Source organism: Apodemus sylvaticus, chromosome 5 (genome assembly GCF_947179515.1).
Source record: "Apodemus sylvaticus chromosome 5, mApoSyl1.1, whole genome shotgun sequence".
NCBI classification, from domain to species: Eukaryota; Metazoa; Chordata; class Mammalia; order Rodentia; family Muridae; genus Apodemus; species Apodemus sylvaticus.
In genome coordinates, this window is record NC_067476.1 from 75235139 (window position 1) to 75250519 (window position 15381).

The 15381-nt window shown below is 47.9% G+C and overlaps 1 protein-coding gene across 1 annotated transcript in view; it reads right to left on the reverse strand.

Annotated features, from left to right (window-relative positions):
- Window positions 1-15381, reverse strand: part of Ext2 (exostosin glycosyltransferase 2) — a 135702-nt gene that overhangs the window by 41008 nt on the left and 79313 nt on the right. The window contains exon 9 of the mRNA XM_052183056.1: window positions 7699-7888. Coding sequence (XP_052039016.1) covers window positions 7699-7888 — 190 coding nt within the window. The remainder of the gene's footprint in view (window positions 1-7698; window positions 7889-15381) is intronic.

The window sequence follows — 15381 nt, forward strand, 5'->3', positions numbered from 1 at the left end:
AGTCTGGCCTCAGAATTGTCTTATATTCTTAAAACTATCAAGACTCTCCAAGGAATTTAATTCATATGAAATCTACATATGTATGTATATATTTATATGAACACATGCTTACAAACACACTATGCACACTGTCATAAATTAAAACAGGAAACTGTAAAGCATATGTGCGCGTGCCCTTAGCTGGCAGAGTGGGGACGTCAGCGTATATGGGCTCACTGTGAGAAGGGAGAGATAGGCGAGGACTCTCAATATTTCCGAGCGTGATCTCACCCTCTTAACTCCTCAAAGACCCCAGGAATGCTCAGAGTGCCTGACCACACTAGGAATGACTGGGTCTCCATGTGCCAAAGCTGGCCTCAAACTTGTGATGCTCCTGCCTCAGCTGCTTCAGGATTACGTACCTGGCTCACTGTGCCTACTTGTAGGTAGGGAGAACCCCTCCCACAGAGCAGAACGCACCTCACAGATTAATGAAACTGAAGACACGGAACTTTGGCCCTGTTAATTCCACAAGGCAACAAACAGCCCCATCTCCCCCTGAACAGGAAAGCGGCTTGCTGCTACAGTTAAGTGGAAACACACCTCTGCACTTCGTGGAATCTGGACTTTCACTTGGGGAGTGTGTACAGCTTGTTCACCCCACAGGCATTTCCACATTCTTTACCTATATATATCCAAAGAGTCACTGGAGACGATGTCCATAAAGAGCTAACTTGCCCCTGTAAAGTCTTTGATGGGGAAGTTTTAGAGAGTGATGAAAGCCAAGAGGATGATATGGAGCACAGATGGAGGCCCAGCGTGAGCCAGGGCTCCTCAACAGTCACTTTCCCCGGCTCCACGCGGAACCTGCGTAGCTGCTTAAATGGTGTACCGGCCAGTGCCAGCCCAGGCCAGTCACTTGTTCTGGAAAAGGGCTCCTGGCCTCAGGCCCTGCTCTTCCTGTGGGACAGACAGGCTGGAGGGCAGGAGCCGAGCCCTGAACCCAGGCAACCTGGATGCGCTTTTCACCCTAGAAAGACTGTGCTTAAAAAAACATTAGGGCAGGCAGACGAGGCAGAATAGAGCCTTGGGGCGCACGGAGAGAAAACAGTGCTCCCAAACAAAGCCGCTCACTCTTCTGTCTTTCTCTCAGTCTCTGACTTGGATCTAGCTCTTCTACAAAATTCCAGGCTTCAGATCCAATGACCCAACCTCACGCTGCCTCTGCCATATGCAACTCTGATTTGGGCAAATTACCAATCTGAACTTTGTCTTTCTTGTTTTTGAAAGATGATGACAAGAGCAGCTTCCTCATGGAGAAGACACAAGGGACCACTAAGCAAGTTCCATCCTGGGACATGAGTGAAGTCCCCATCCTAGGACATGAGTGATGGTGACAGTCCCCATCCTGGGACATGAGTGACAGTGACAGTCCCCATCCTGGGACATGAGTGACAGTGACAGTCCCCATCCTGGGACATGAGTGACAGGTGACAGTCCCCATCCTAGGACGTGAGTGACAGTGACAGTGACAGTCCCCATCATGGGACATGAGTGACAGGTGACAGTCCCCATCCTGGGACATGAGTGACAGGTGACAGTCCCCATCCTGGGACATGAGTGACAGGTGACAGTCCCCATCCTAGGACGTGAGTGATGGGTGACAGTACCCATCCCGGGTCATGAGTGATGGGTAAGAGTCCTTATCCTGGGACATGAGTGACAGGTGACAGTCCCTATCCTGGGACCTGAGTGGATTGTGTAATAGGATTAAAGAGCACATCATCTTCACAGAAGGGTTTTTTTTTTTTTTTTTCCGAGACAGGGTTTCTCTATGTAGCCTTGTTCTTGAAAAGTTACGTGAACTGATTCTCTGTGGATAACTGGAAAGTCAGACAGATGGACATGGGGATGCTCCTGCTGAGGCATCAGGATACAGTGTCAGAGTAAGACATTCCCAGGTTTACTCCATGGCTGGGCCTGCATGGGGCTCCTTTCCTTGTTCCCTTAAAGTCTAAACGGAACAGCATACCCTTGTGTGTAGTGGCTAATCTAGTAGTGACTGTAGCAGGCAGAACAGAAATGTCACCTATTAATACAATATTAACAGGAAGAACATTATTTATAGAGAAACTCCCCAAATTTATGAAAAACAAAAAGTGGAGCATGGTGCCCTGGCAAGTCCACAGAATGAGCTCTACTCAAGCCCAAAGAGGAGAGAGAACCCCAGAGTCACAGGTTCTGTAAGTGGACTGAAGGTTTGGTCTACACTAAGCATCAAGAGAGGTAGCAAAGGTCCGCAGCGTTAGGTTTGGCTGAAGCTAACCCTGAACTAGCCACTTCAGGAGGGCTCTTTTGTACAGCGGTTCCCTAAGACCAGATGTCCCCAGTCTAGAGCTGAGGTCAACTAAGGGAGCTACTGCCCTTCTTTCCCATTGATCCTTCTGAACTACCATCCCGACATGCACAGCTAGACCCCTTAAGGACACATTATGAATTGGGGGCACCTCCTGATGTTAATTCAAAACTGAAATTGCTTAACAGTTGAATTTCTGAGATTTATTTTGATGTAAATTGCATTGAATGTGTAGATTGATTTTGGTGTGTGGTGGCCCCCATGGCTGCTATGTTTGAACTCTTGGTCTCCAGTTGGTAGAACTGTTTGAGAAGGATTAAGACGTGAAGCCTTGGAGGGTATGTCAGCCATTCTGGTTGTCTCGACAAGTAAGCTCTCAGCACTGCTCCAGTGCCATGGCTGCTCTGACCCTCTGAAACCACGAGCCCCATGTTAAATGCTTCCACTTTTAAGCTGTCGTAGTCATGGTGTCTCTTCACAGCAATGAAAAAGTAACTAGACAAATAGGAAGACATTTTCACACTATTTTTTCCTATTGATCTATGAATGGGGAGATCCTTCCATCTTCTGGTGTCTGCTTCAAATTCTTTCTTAGATATCTTAAAGGTTTTATTTTACAAGTTTTCTACTTGCTAAGTTAGTTATCCCAGATATTTCCAAGCTGGTATCTATCTAGATGCTTCACCCCTACTGAGCACAGTGTTCATGGTACTGGAAGGTCCCCTGAATGCTAGGAGAAAGGTCATCATCATTATCACCTAGCCACAAACCCTACAACCCACAACAGTGACCTACCTGCACAACATACTGGTGCAGTTTTGGTACAAACGTGACGGGAACAACCAACCACTGTCTAGTTGGATTTAAGCCCCCCCACCCCCCACCCCGACCCCACGAGACAGACCCTGCTGTCTGTCTGACACTGCTGAGTAGTATATAGCTGAGAGAGCTACATACTACTGTTCTGCTATGGGACAGCAACAAGATGACTCCTAATGACATACTATATACTGATAGATCAGTGCCTCGCCTGGGCTCCTCAGAGAAGCTTCCGGTAGCAGATGGTAACTAATGCAGAGACTAACAACTGGACAGTGTGCAGGGAGTGAAAGGCTTTGGAACACTGAATCCTCAGTGGGATGACTTCATCAGAGCACTCCCCTCAAGGCTCAGGGATCTGTGTGAAAGAGGAGGCAGAAAGACAGTAAGAGCCAGAGGTGACAGGTGACCTCGGGGAAGTGCCTTCTAGGTACAGCAGGACTGATGCACACGTCAACCAGAGACCGGGACAGCACGTACAGGGCCTGCATGGGTTCAAGCCACAAGGGCTCCCATTCCTAACCAAGAAGCTATTGCAATTGATCCCACTGGTAAAGGAAAAACAAAGCGGTTTTCTCCAATGGAGTCCCACTCAGCTATACTCAAGGCAGGCCCCATACCCAGAGCCGCTGCCAGCACAACATGAACTCAATGGTATTTTTGCAGACCTTATGTCCCATTTTATTTTGCTTGGGCATTTTGGTCTCATTGGCCTTTTGGTTTTTTTATCTTGATCTCTGCTTTTGTTGGTGTCTGTGTTTCTTATGTTGTTGTTGCTGTGTATTTGTTTATTTTTATTTTAAAGAGAGAGATAAAGAAAAAGAATATATATATTTGAATGGGGACGGAACAGTGATATGGGAGGAGTTAGAGAAGGAGAAAAACACATTGTATACAAATCTTTCAAAAAGAGTTATCAAAAAAAAAAAAAACCCTAAAGGTTGAACTACACCTGGCACATGCCGCTCTGTCCCTCAAGCTTTGAGCTGAAGAGCTGAGGAGAGAGAGGGTGGTGGCCCACCTTGAAAACAATGTGATGAAAGCTCACTTGATTTCTATTGCTTAGCCTACATAATAACTTAAACTTTAAATCTAGCAATTTAGACTTAACTGTAACCCAAAGTTGAAAGTATTTGGTTGGATTGGAAAGGCAGGGGTGGGGGAGGGAGGGGAGAGAAGAAAAAAAGGAATCAGGAGGCAGTAGATTGGCACCTTTGCTAATCCACCCAGCAGCAGCCATGCTAACCACAATATTTATCTTAGCAAACTCGGAAAAAGTGGAAAAAAACATCACTTTCACCTCTATTATTCAAAGCCTGTGCTTGTCTGTTTTGTCTTCTTTTTTTTAATATGTAGATGAGAATCTGATGCGTGCAGTGGCATAAAGACCACGGACTGACAGAAAGACCATAGCCAACAGCCCCACTTACCAATCGGTCAGACACAACCACAGTCTCCCGGAACAGCCAGCCAGCCCAGTTGACACACACCACAACCTAGGCCTCATCAGACACTTTCCTCCTTCCAGTCAAAGTATTTGAAAAGCTAAACTAAACTCATGGTCATATTAACCATGATATTTTAGTAAGGTCTACCAAAAATTAACAGGGCTACCCTGCTTCAAACGCAGGGTTCTGCTCTGCCCTTCATCCCCCAGTGCAGAGCCTGGAAACAGCCTCTCCTTTCATACCTGCTCCCAAAGAAGTGATTGAGACCCATGCTCTTCCTGGTGGTGACAAGGAGAAGCCCTCTAGCAGGCTTCTGTTCTGTTTTGTTTCTTGACTTGACAGATGACAATCGTGTGTGCTCATAGGGTGTGGGGTAGCAGCTCAGTACATACTTGGCCAGTGGAAAGATCCAATCAGTCACCAGCATCTCCACCACCTGCCAGCAGAACCTGCACTTGGCCTTGTGGGCAGGACTAAGGACTGGCTGGGTGGGTGGCTATCCTCTAAGATGGTGGCCATAAAGACAGGAGCAAATTCACATGCATGAGTGCAGAGGAAAGTATGTTCATCCTCTGGAAGTGATGGAGCCAGTTAGCAGTGCAGGACTTGAACCTCTATTCCACTCCTTTCAGAAAAGGCAGCTATAACTCATGAAGCTAGGAGTTCTAGAGACGCTCTCTCCAATTCCTGTCCTCCATGGGTCATTTAAATTTTCTTTTATGGTTTCTTTGCATAAGCATCCTTATCCTTCCATCTTAGATTATATGTCATATCTTCTTTCCCCTCTCCCTTTCCTTCTCTATCATCGCCACCACCACCACCATCACCATCATTGCCACCATCACCACTATTGCCATCACCACCATTACCACCACCACCATAACCACCACCACCATAACCACCACCATCATCACCATCACTACCACCACCATCACCATGGTCACCACCATCATTGCCACCATCACCACTATCGCCATCACCACCATTACCACCACCACCATCACCATGATCATCACCATCATCACCATCACCACCACCATCACCACCATCACCACCACCATCACCATGGTCACCACCATCATTGCCACCATCACCACTATCGCCATCACCACCATCACCACCACCATCATCACCATCACCACCACCTTCACCATCTTCTGACATCACTGAGGATGGGATTTTAGGTGTGTTATACCATACTCAGCTTTACTTTCTTATTAAGAATCAGCCAATCAGAAATTCTAAAACCGGTCACATTATAATAACAAGCAAAAAAAAAAAAACTGGCATGAATATCTAGCAAATAAAAAAAATGCAGCTATGCTTGGGGACATAACATAGGGCTTTTATTTAAAAGAGCTAGTTGCTAGGCCTGGGAGTTGGTCTAGTAAAGGGCCCCTCTGAACAGCATAACCACCTAAGCTTGATCCCAGACACTCTTGTGTGAGGTGTGAGGTAGAGGGAAGGTCGTTCAGTGGAGGGGCAGCCGCCAGCCTACAAGCACTTGAGCTTGATCTTCCAGTCTTATCATCTTACCAGTTGTGCTCTGATCTCCACACACATGCCATGCGCGTGCACGCACACATTCACACACACACACACACACACACACACACACATACACACACAGGCATCTCTCTCACACACACACACACACAGGCATCACACACACACACACAGGCAGCACACACACACACAGGTAGCACACACACAGGCATCACACACACACACACATGCAGGCATTACACACACACACACACACATACACACAGACATGCAGGCATGCACACATGCAAATAAATAATAAAGTTGTGCTCAGACCTCCACGCTGAAGTCCATACCTGTGTACATATACTTCATCCTAACACATACAATAAATAAAGTTTAAAAAGTTAAAAACCAGCCGGGCGGTGGTGGCGCACACCTGCAGTCCCAGCACTTGGGAGGCAGAGGCAGGCAGATTTCTGAGTTCGAGGCCAGCCTGGTCTACAGAGTGAGTTCCAGGACAGCCAGGGCTACACAGAGAAACCTTGTCTGGAAAAACCAAAAAAAAAAAAAAAAAAAAAGTTAAAAACCTATTTTACTCAAATGAAGATCCCTCAAATCTAAAGGCGAGCGTGTGGCTCTTTCGGAGAATAAACATGCCATGAAGTGCTGTTTTTTAAGCATGTGTTGGGAGACAGTACAGAACCTTCTCCATCGAATTCTGAATCGCCTCACAGAGAGAACTGATGCTTTCTCATGGCTTGGACGCTCACCCACCATTGTAGCTCCCAGGGTTGGCCAGCCTGACATCAGTGTAACCCGTTAAAGGGGACCAGCCATCAAAAGCACAGATACTACTGTCAGGCAATAAACTAGACCTTACCGGTGACAGCGGTGCACATTACAGACTTCAAACTCATTCCTTGCTCTACGCCATCAGAAACTTCCTGGCTTTAATAGGGCTCTAAAGGGCAGGGGCTTTGAAGTCCCTGGGATTAGGGTCAGTAATAGACAGGCTGAACCAGACGCTAAATGCAGGTGGGATGAACTCTTATGCATCCCGAATTAAAAACAAATCCAATTAATCAAACAGGCCTCACCCTAGTGGCTGCAGCAGATGACGGGTGGCTAAGGCAGGGGCGAGTGCTGGAGCATCCAGCCAGCTCCTGTGAGAACCCATTGTAGGCTGCAAGGCTACAGGGGCTGTGGAGCTGACCTAATCCCAGCAGCGGCTGTCTATCGCTTTTTGTTTCCTTGAAGGACGGCTCAGTATCAAAAGAGAGATAAGGAGCAGAAAACTAATGCCCTGTAAACTGAGTTTTCATGTAAACAAATCAGCTGGGATGGCAGAGGGAAGCTGAGACCTGTTTTCCCAAGGCAGACAGCCTTTGATCCCCGTGACTCTCAAGCTCTCAAACTGTGGCTCCACCTACGCCAGGGCTCAGAGTTCACTGGGCCACCCGAGAACACTTGTGGAGCGATGACTGAACAGCAGGGTCACACTGCCTTGGAGGATGGGAACAGGGGTCCACCCCTAAGTCAGCTCAACTTAGGGGTGCAGGGAGGCCCCAGACGGCCCCTTCTGACACTACACCTCGTCATTCTCCTTACCTTCTGGAGGGTTTTTATTCTGGTTATTCCAGACCACCAGCAGCTTGGATAGACTGGGCACCTTGGAGACCTCAGTGATGACCCGGAAGAGGCTCTCCACACGGTCGTAGGTGAGGACGATAGCAGTGAAGCCTTGTGACTGTGGCGGGATCAGCGGCAGGAAGAGCGGGTTGCTCACGCTAGCCCACTTCTGCAAGAAGACAGGAGGACAAGGGTCAGGGGAGGAGCGGCAGCAGGGTGGTGGCTTTGCCCAACACCAGTAAGAGCTCGGCCATTCTCACAAGTGTCCCCTCCTCACCAGGTGACACCACTGAAAAGGGCACAGAACACCTGAACTGAGAAGGTGTTTCCATACGGTAGATTTAAAACACACATCTGCCTCCATTTCCTCCCCCAAACCACTGAGATGGCAAGTAATGACTATAGAAGAACGGGAATCCATGACAGCAGGAAGATGGCAGAGGAGCTGGAAGCCTAGGAGAGCTGAGAGGGCCACGGGCGGAGAGGGCCACGGGCGGAGAGGGCCACGGGCGGAGAGAGCATGCCCACTTGAACCTGCCGGGAGGAGCAGAACTAAAGGCAGAGGGCTGATTAAAAGGCTGTATCAGGACGTTAGAGTCCAACTCATAACCCTCCTTTCTCTAACTCAGCCACGTTGTTTCTCTGTGGAAATGGATTCCCCAGTCAGGAAGAGAAGCACAGGAGACAAACTCGATAAAACTTGACTGTTGCGTGAGGAGCCCTGTGGCTCCTTCCCTGCTCCAACCCCAGCCATGTGGCTGTCTGGGCACCTCTGGCTCCCAGGGAACCCCCAGGCAGTACCTGGGTCCACAAGGTACAAAGACCTACAGATCAGCTTTTAGCATCTCCTCTCTTAATCATGAACAGATTCTAGAATCACAGACAGCTCAAGAGCGTCTTTAGCAGAAGTGGCACAAATCAAAGGAATAAACAAAGCTCAGAGCAGACAGACAATGGACACACAGAACCAAGTTAGAAACAACAAATGATATCCCTAGGGAGAAAAGGGTTTCCAGCCAATGAAAAAGTTATTTTTATTTTAAAATATCTGTCAAAGATTGGAAAGAACTCTTGGATGTTAAAAGCCATGAGAAATGTGTGTGTGTGTGTGTGTGTGTGTGTGTGTGTGTTAAGGGTGAGGTTTCTAATTTAAGAGATAGTAAGATATTCCAAGCCAGCAAAGGAAAAAAAAAAAAAAAACAGAAGAAAAATAGGACAGAAAGCAGGGCAGTCAGTCCAGCATCCATCTAATAGGCAATCCCAGAAATGACAGCAGCAGCAGCAGCAGCAGCCGCCGCCGCCACAACAGCCACCCCCCAAACCACAGAATATGAACAAATGAATCTGTCACAGAAATGAACCATGCTCTCCATGGGACAGCAAAAACTTCAGACTGCAAGGGACCAAGAAAGAGCAAACCCGGGGCGTTTAAAACAGAGAAGTAAAGAAGCCAGAAAGATACAACTGTGAAACTAGCGCCATTCCTTCACAGCGGAGCCAGGGACACTCTGCAAAGGTGAATCTGGCTGTGAACATGAATTTGCTGGACCAGTCTCAAAATCTCTCCACAGATTAGAAATGTGGTCAAAATAAAGTTTTGAAAGTAAAAGAAAAAAGCAATATGATCTTTTACCTACCATTAGAATGTTACATGATTTAAATATAACAATGTAAGTAAAAATTCTTCTGTGCTAATGATAGATAGGAAGCTATATTTAAAATAACCTTCATATTTTAAGAGCTTCCTTTGACTAGAATTCATGTTCTCTACAAGCCGGCCATTTTAAGAATACAACAGGGCCTGGGAAGACGGCCCTGCAGTAAGAATGCTGGCTCAGCAAGCACAACGACATCCTCAGAACCTATGTAAAAAGCCAGGTGCGGTCACAGGCATCTATAACTCCAGCACTATGGGAACTTGAGACTGACGATTCCTAGGGCTTGCCAGCTACCCAGGATAGCACAACAGGAGAGCCCAGGCTCAGTGAGACACCTTGTCTCAAGGCAGTAAGACAGAGTGGAGATAAAAACTCAGACCCGACATCTTCCTATGGCTTCTATATGTAAAATAGACATGCATAGCTCATCCCCTCCCAACTACATATGTACACATATATACTATACATACACAGAACACAATGGTGCTGGCATGTTACATTATTTTTTTAAAAACGTGATAAAATATAGGTAACATTTCCATTCTAAATGGCTTGTATGTATACAATAGGTGTCATTAACTAGATCCACAACTGTATGTTAGTAGCCCAGAACTACACCTTTCACGAGGAGGAGAATGTGGAAAACCCCACCTATCATTCTGGCTGCCCTGCATTTCCCTATAACCCTTTAGTCTCTGGATTCCCTATCAATCTTATCTATGCCACTGATGGACACCAATCACCACACATGTGACAACAGCTGTCTGCCAGATGTGACAGTGCAGGCCAGGAAATGTACATAAACACATGGGATACACATGGGATGGGGACTCGGGAGTCTGAATGGGATCCCGGCAGCCCTAATATGACCAGGATATTAAAGCCTAGCTGGCCAGAGATGGCCGTCACTAGACTTCACAGCCGAGGGAGCCATGACGTCACACTGACCCCGAGCTGCGGCCTGAGGACAGTGGTTGAACGTCAGTGTCCAGACCTTAGATTCTTGCTACCTTCCTAGGAACCCTTTGTGTTTCTGCTTCAATCCTCATTCGTCATCTGATCCTGACTTCTATGGAACTGCTAAGTCAGCAGGTAGCCTTGTTCATAAGTCACAGGCACTCCTCCTGGCCTGCTTAGGTGCCTTCTGCCATTACCATCCCAAGTGACATGCCCGGACATTATGAGCCTTATGAGCCACTTGAAAAACACCATTTGAAATAAAGAATGTTTAAGATCATCTAATGGGTAGAACGAGGCAAGGCTCAGTGAGCAGCCCCTAAGTGCCACGCACAGGGTCGCATCCATCAGCTCCTTTGAAACTCAACCCCCTAGGCAGGACTGTTCTCACCACAGGTGATGGAAGTCTGGGGCTGGAGATCACAAATTGTGTTCAGTGTGATCCAGACAGGGAGTGATGGAACTCATACAGCCCAGGCAGTTAGGCTCCAGCCCCTCCCACATTCCTCTACACACACACACACACACACACACACACACACACACACACACACACAATCAGCGGGTGTGACTTCAGGAAGAGGGAGGGATGTCAGTGGTCAATATATCTACCTCGTCACTAAAACAATAGTCCTAAAAATTCTTGTTCCTTATTATCAATTCTGGGCCAATAAGCAAGAATCTCCCCTTAAGAACTGTGACTGTAGAAAGTACATACAAACACACCACACATACAGCTCCGAGACAGAGTGGGCACACACAGTTGCAAAGGTAACTACCCCACAGATGCAGAAGGAAAAACGATTAAAACAACAAAACAAGGTCTGTGCTGTGGGAGGAGGGAGGAGAATGGCAGCATACTTGAACGTCTGCACAGCCTGCACAGAAAAGGTTCAGAGGCATGCACAGCCAGCCTCAGAGGATGGGCGCCCTGGAATTTAACCCGAGGCACCCTGAGGGCACTGGGCTGATTTCAAGGTGCTGCCAGGAGAGGGAACTGTCTCTGACCAGATGACAGATATCTCCCTGGTGCCTTTAGGAAGTGGGTGGTCAGGGCAGGGAAGAAGGAAAGGGACAGTTTTCTGGGAAGAAGAGTCATTCCCACACTATCCTCCTGCATCCCAAACAGGGCTGGAGCCCCGGGGAGGGCAGCACATGGGCGGCAGATGGAAAGGCGCTCACCGGCCTGGAATCTGGCCAGCCGTTTCCTGGAACTCCAGAGACCGAGAAGAGGAGCACAGGACACACACGTGAGCTACAGATCCCTCAGAGTCGGACACACTGCCAGAGTGAGTCAGCTCGACTGCTGAGCCTGGGAACCAGGAGGCCTCAGCTAAGTCCAGAGTCTCCTGCTTAGCAGCTGTGTAACTTGGGTAAAGTACTTTATACCTCCTGTGTCTCAGTTTCTCTCTCATGTCCTTGTGACACTGCTGTTACTTTTCTAGGTGGTGCTACTTGGCATAAAAGTGGGGAATATACCGTCCTGGGCATCCACGACACCAGGGGAAGGGATCCAGTGACTGACCTTGTGCAGTGGGTTTTCACATCGCAGAAGTGGGGCTGTGTGAGCCGTCTAGGGTCTCAGCACACTGTCTAAAATCACACCTCCTCTCCAGCACCCTCAGGGTCCTGGTTTACTTGAATTCTACCTCTGCTAATCATCCAAATAGACTATTTTATTTTCATCATTTGTTCTTTCCCTTTTGAACCTCTGTTTCAACCACACCAAAGGCTCTGTGAGGACAGGGACATAACACCCAGTGCCTGCAACAGTGTCTGTGCCATCCCAAATGCTGGGGAACAGAAGACTAGTATCTGATGACAGAGGCCCTTCTACAATTGTCCTCTGTGTAGAGACAGGAAGCATGAGTTTTGAAATAGTTTCCAATTTGGTTAATTCATCTTAGAAGTACTTCCTAAGAATCTCACCATGTTCAGAATTATAGAATTTTATTGCAATATTTAACTGACCCACAGGTCTTGCCACTGATTAGCTTTATGACGTGAAAACATATATCTGTCAGCAGCCATTTCCCCATCTTTAAGAATAGAACCATGACAGTATCTATTTCCCTGTGAAAAATGGTGTTGAATTTACATGAGATTGTGTATGCAACACTTAGAATAGAATACATGGCTATTAGTTTACCCTGCTTTTTACCCTGCAGTTTACTGTGTGCTTTTGTCTGCCACAATATATTGGCAATGCAGAAACCACTCGTACCAGTAATGTTCTAGGAACACATTCCTTGTGTCTACATTTCCTAATCATGTCCTCCAAACCTAGATCAGTGTCCAGGATGCAAAGATGAACACATTCCTCACTCACAACAATGAGGTGATTGGATGGGGAAGACAGCAGGGTAGAATGATAAATTACAGTGCCAAACAGCAGGCAGTACAACAGGGTACCAAATGGGATTCCACAGCCGCAAGCAGAGATCCAGCAGCACTCCCATCCTGGGGAAGCAAGCTGCCGAAGGGAGAAGCAGGGGAGGGCTGCCAACTGAGCAGCCTGTGCAGAGTTCAGAGACGGAGGATCAGACAGGCTGAGGCCAAGGACTGAGCAGCCCATCCTATGGGCAGACCCTAGGACTGCCCAGTTTGTTTCTTTTGACTCTCTCTTCTCCTAGGAGTGTGTCACTGAGGAGTGAACATGTCTGCCTTTAACGTTCACAGGTAGGAAGCCTTGGTGAGCAGTGAGCTTCTGCACCAAGCACCACCCCCTCCTTGAACATAATTCCACTTGGCTGCAGAGCTCAGCAGCAGGGTAGAGCAAAGGCAGCTTTTAATTGGGGCACATGCCTTCACAGAAGTTCTGTGCCACTGCAGGAAGGTCAACAAACCAAGTCCAGAGAAATATCCCACTGGAAAGGGACATTTAGTCACCTCTGAAATACCTTTGAGGACTGACCCCTGCTGGCTGGTCACAGAGAGTGTCTACAGTCTGGGACCTCTTGACCCCACTTTCTGCAGGAAATCAGGCAAGTTAAAACCTCCATAATTTACTCAAGGCCCTGGCTCTGCAAGGAGAAAGCAAACACTGCTGTCAGCTAGCCCTCGTGCCTGAGTAAGTCTCCACTGCAGCTAGACACACCCAGCAGTGGGCACGGGAAGAAGGTAGCGCCATCCGTGAGTTAGGATGGCGGCACTTCCAAACCCACCACTTCTCGGGAATCTGCTCACTCAGAGGCATTAGGAGATGGGTGAAGTGGAGGTTATTCTACCAAAGCCCTGGCCCTGGCCACGCTGCCCAGCCCTTCTCTCACTCATCCTCCTACCCTGCTCACCTCACCGGACAATGGATGTTTGCTGTGGGAATCCCATGAAGAAACCTTTCATTGCTAAATTGCAGTCACACAAAAGTAGCTCATAATAACCATGGCAACCGTTCAGTCTCAATGTCAGCCATGGGAAGTGCTTGCCGTCACTTCAGTGGAAGGCTCGTAGGCTCCTTTCTAGAAGACTCCTGTTTCAGGATGCCTTACAAGAGTGGCCTGGGGAGACCAACCTTAAGGTCAAGGGTAATCAAGTGGTTTCTTTCTCAAAAGACTCCAACTCGGGCTGCGCATGGAGGAAGGGGTTCCTGTACCTCACCTCTGCAGCCCTGTCCTGGAGTTCTTACAATCAGAGATTATGGTAGCCTGAAGCCATCCTGGCCATAGTTACTGTGCAGAAACAAACTTGGCCAGCCATCCTGAAAAGGTCTTGTTGGGATGACTTGGGGACTGTAGAATCAGGAGGGGAGGCTGCTTTTCGTAATTACTTATAGGTCTCGTCAACTGAGCAGTCCCAGTACCAGACAGAGAAGCCAAGGACAACTGGAAACCTAATTCCCTTTGCTCGCCATGTCAGAGACCTTCACGTCCCTCTGTATAACTTCATGCAGAAACAAGAGACTAGGAGAGACATTAAGTCGGCCTATATTTGATGTAAACAGTGGCACTTTCCTGAGCGAAAAATGAGACGTCAGAGAAGAGAGGAAGAGGACTGGCTGTTACACAGAAGCCTGGAGCCCCTGTAATGAGCAGCCTTACCTATTCCTACCTTGATAGAAAGGGCAGTCTTGTTGTTTTGAAGTTATCAACCCTTACTTCAATGTGGTTTCAATTACGAATTACCAGACTAGAGGGGGTGGGGCAGAAAGCTTTGATTTATTCTTTTTGCTCCAATTATGCATGATGTGTTTCCACAGAAGACTTTGAAAAGTATTTCATCATGCCTCTTATCCTGCAATGGTCAAAGGGCAACACCGACAGGAGTTAACCCTTTCCTTCCTCCCCAGGTTCAAAGAGTCTACGGGTGGATGTGGGCCACGGGCTCTGAAGCAAAGGAAGCCACGAGAGGGTTAAGAGTTCACATCATGTTACTCGCTCGCACAAGGGTGGTGTCCCCTGTCTAAAATGGTGAGATGATATTTATGTTAATGGTTACTGGGAGATATGAAAGGGGCAATCAGTAATGTGGCCCATGCTGCCTTAACCATTAAACCTCTATAGCTCTGACTACCCACAGCTTTCTTTCCAGAGTGTGCTGACGGGCCCATGTGTCTCCCGTTCACAGAGGAAAAAATTAAAGACAAATCTGGAGTCAACCTCCTGCCTCCCGAATAATAGCTGGTTGCTCTGAAAAACAAGAATAATGCCAGAAGCCAAACTTCATTGATGACACATGAAACAGACAGAGGGGCCACAAAACTCAAAGGCCAGAAGACTAAGACAACAGTCAGCTATAGGGAGAGGTAGCTGCCAGTCAGTCAGGAGCTCTGCCGCCTACTCCACGGACAGCCAGTCAGTCAGTCAGTCAGGAGCTCTGCCGCCTACTCCACGGACAGCCAGTCAGTCAGTCAGTGAGGAGCTCTGCCGCCTGCCTCCATGCGCTTCTCCGTGAGCTTCTTGCTGACATGGTGCAGGGGGGTGTTTCTGATCACATATGCCTCCCCTGCCATGTCTGAAGACACGGAGAGCCACAGTGATGGGGTAGATTCAAACACTTCTCTGTCCTCCGGATAATGGGGTCTTCTCTGGAGACCCAGCTCACTGTGGGC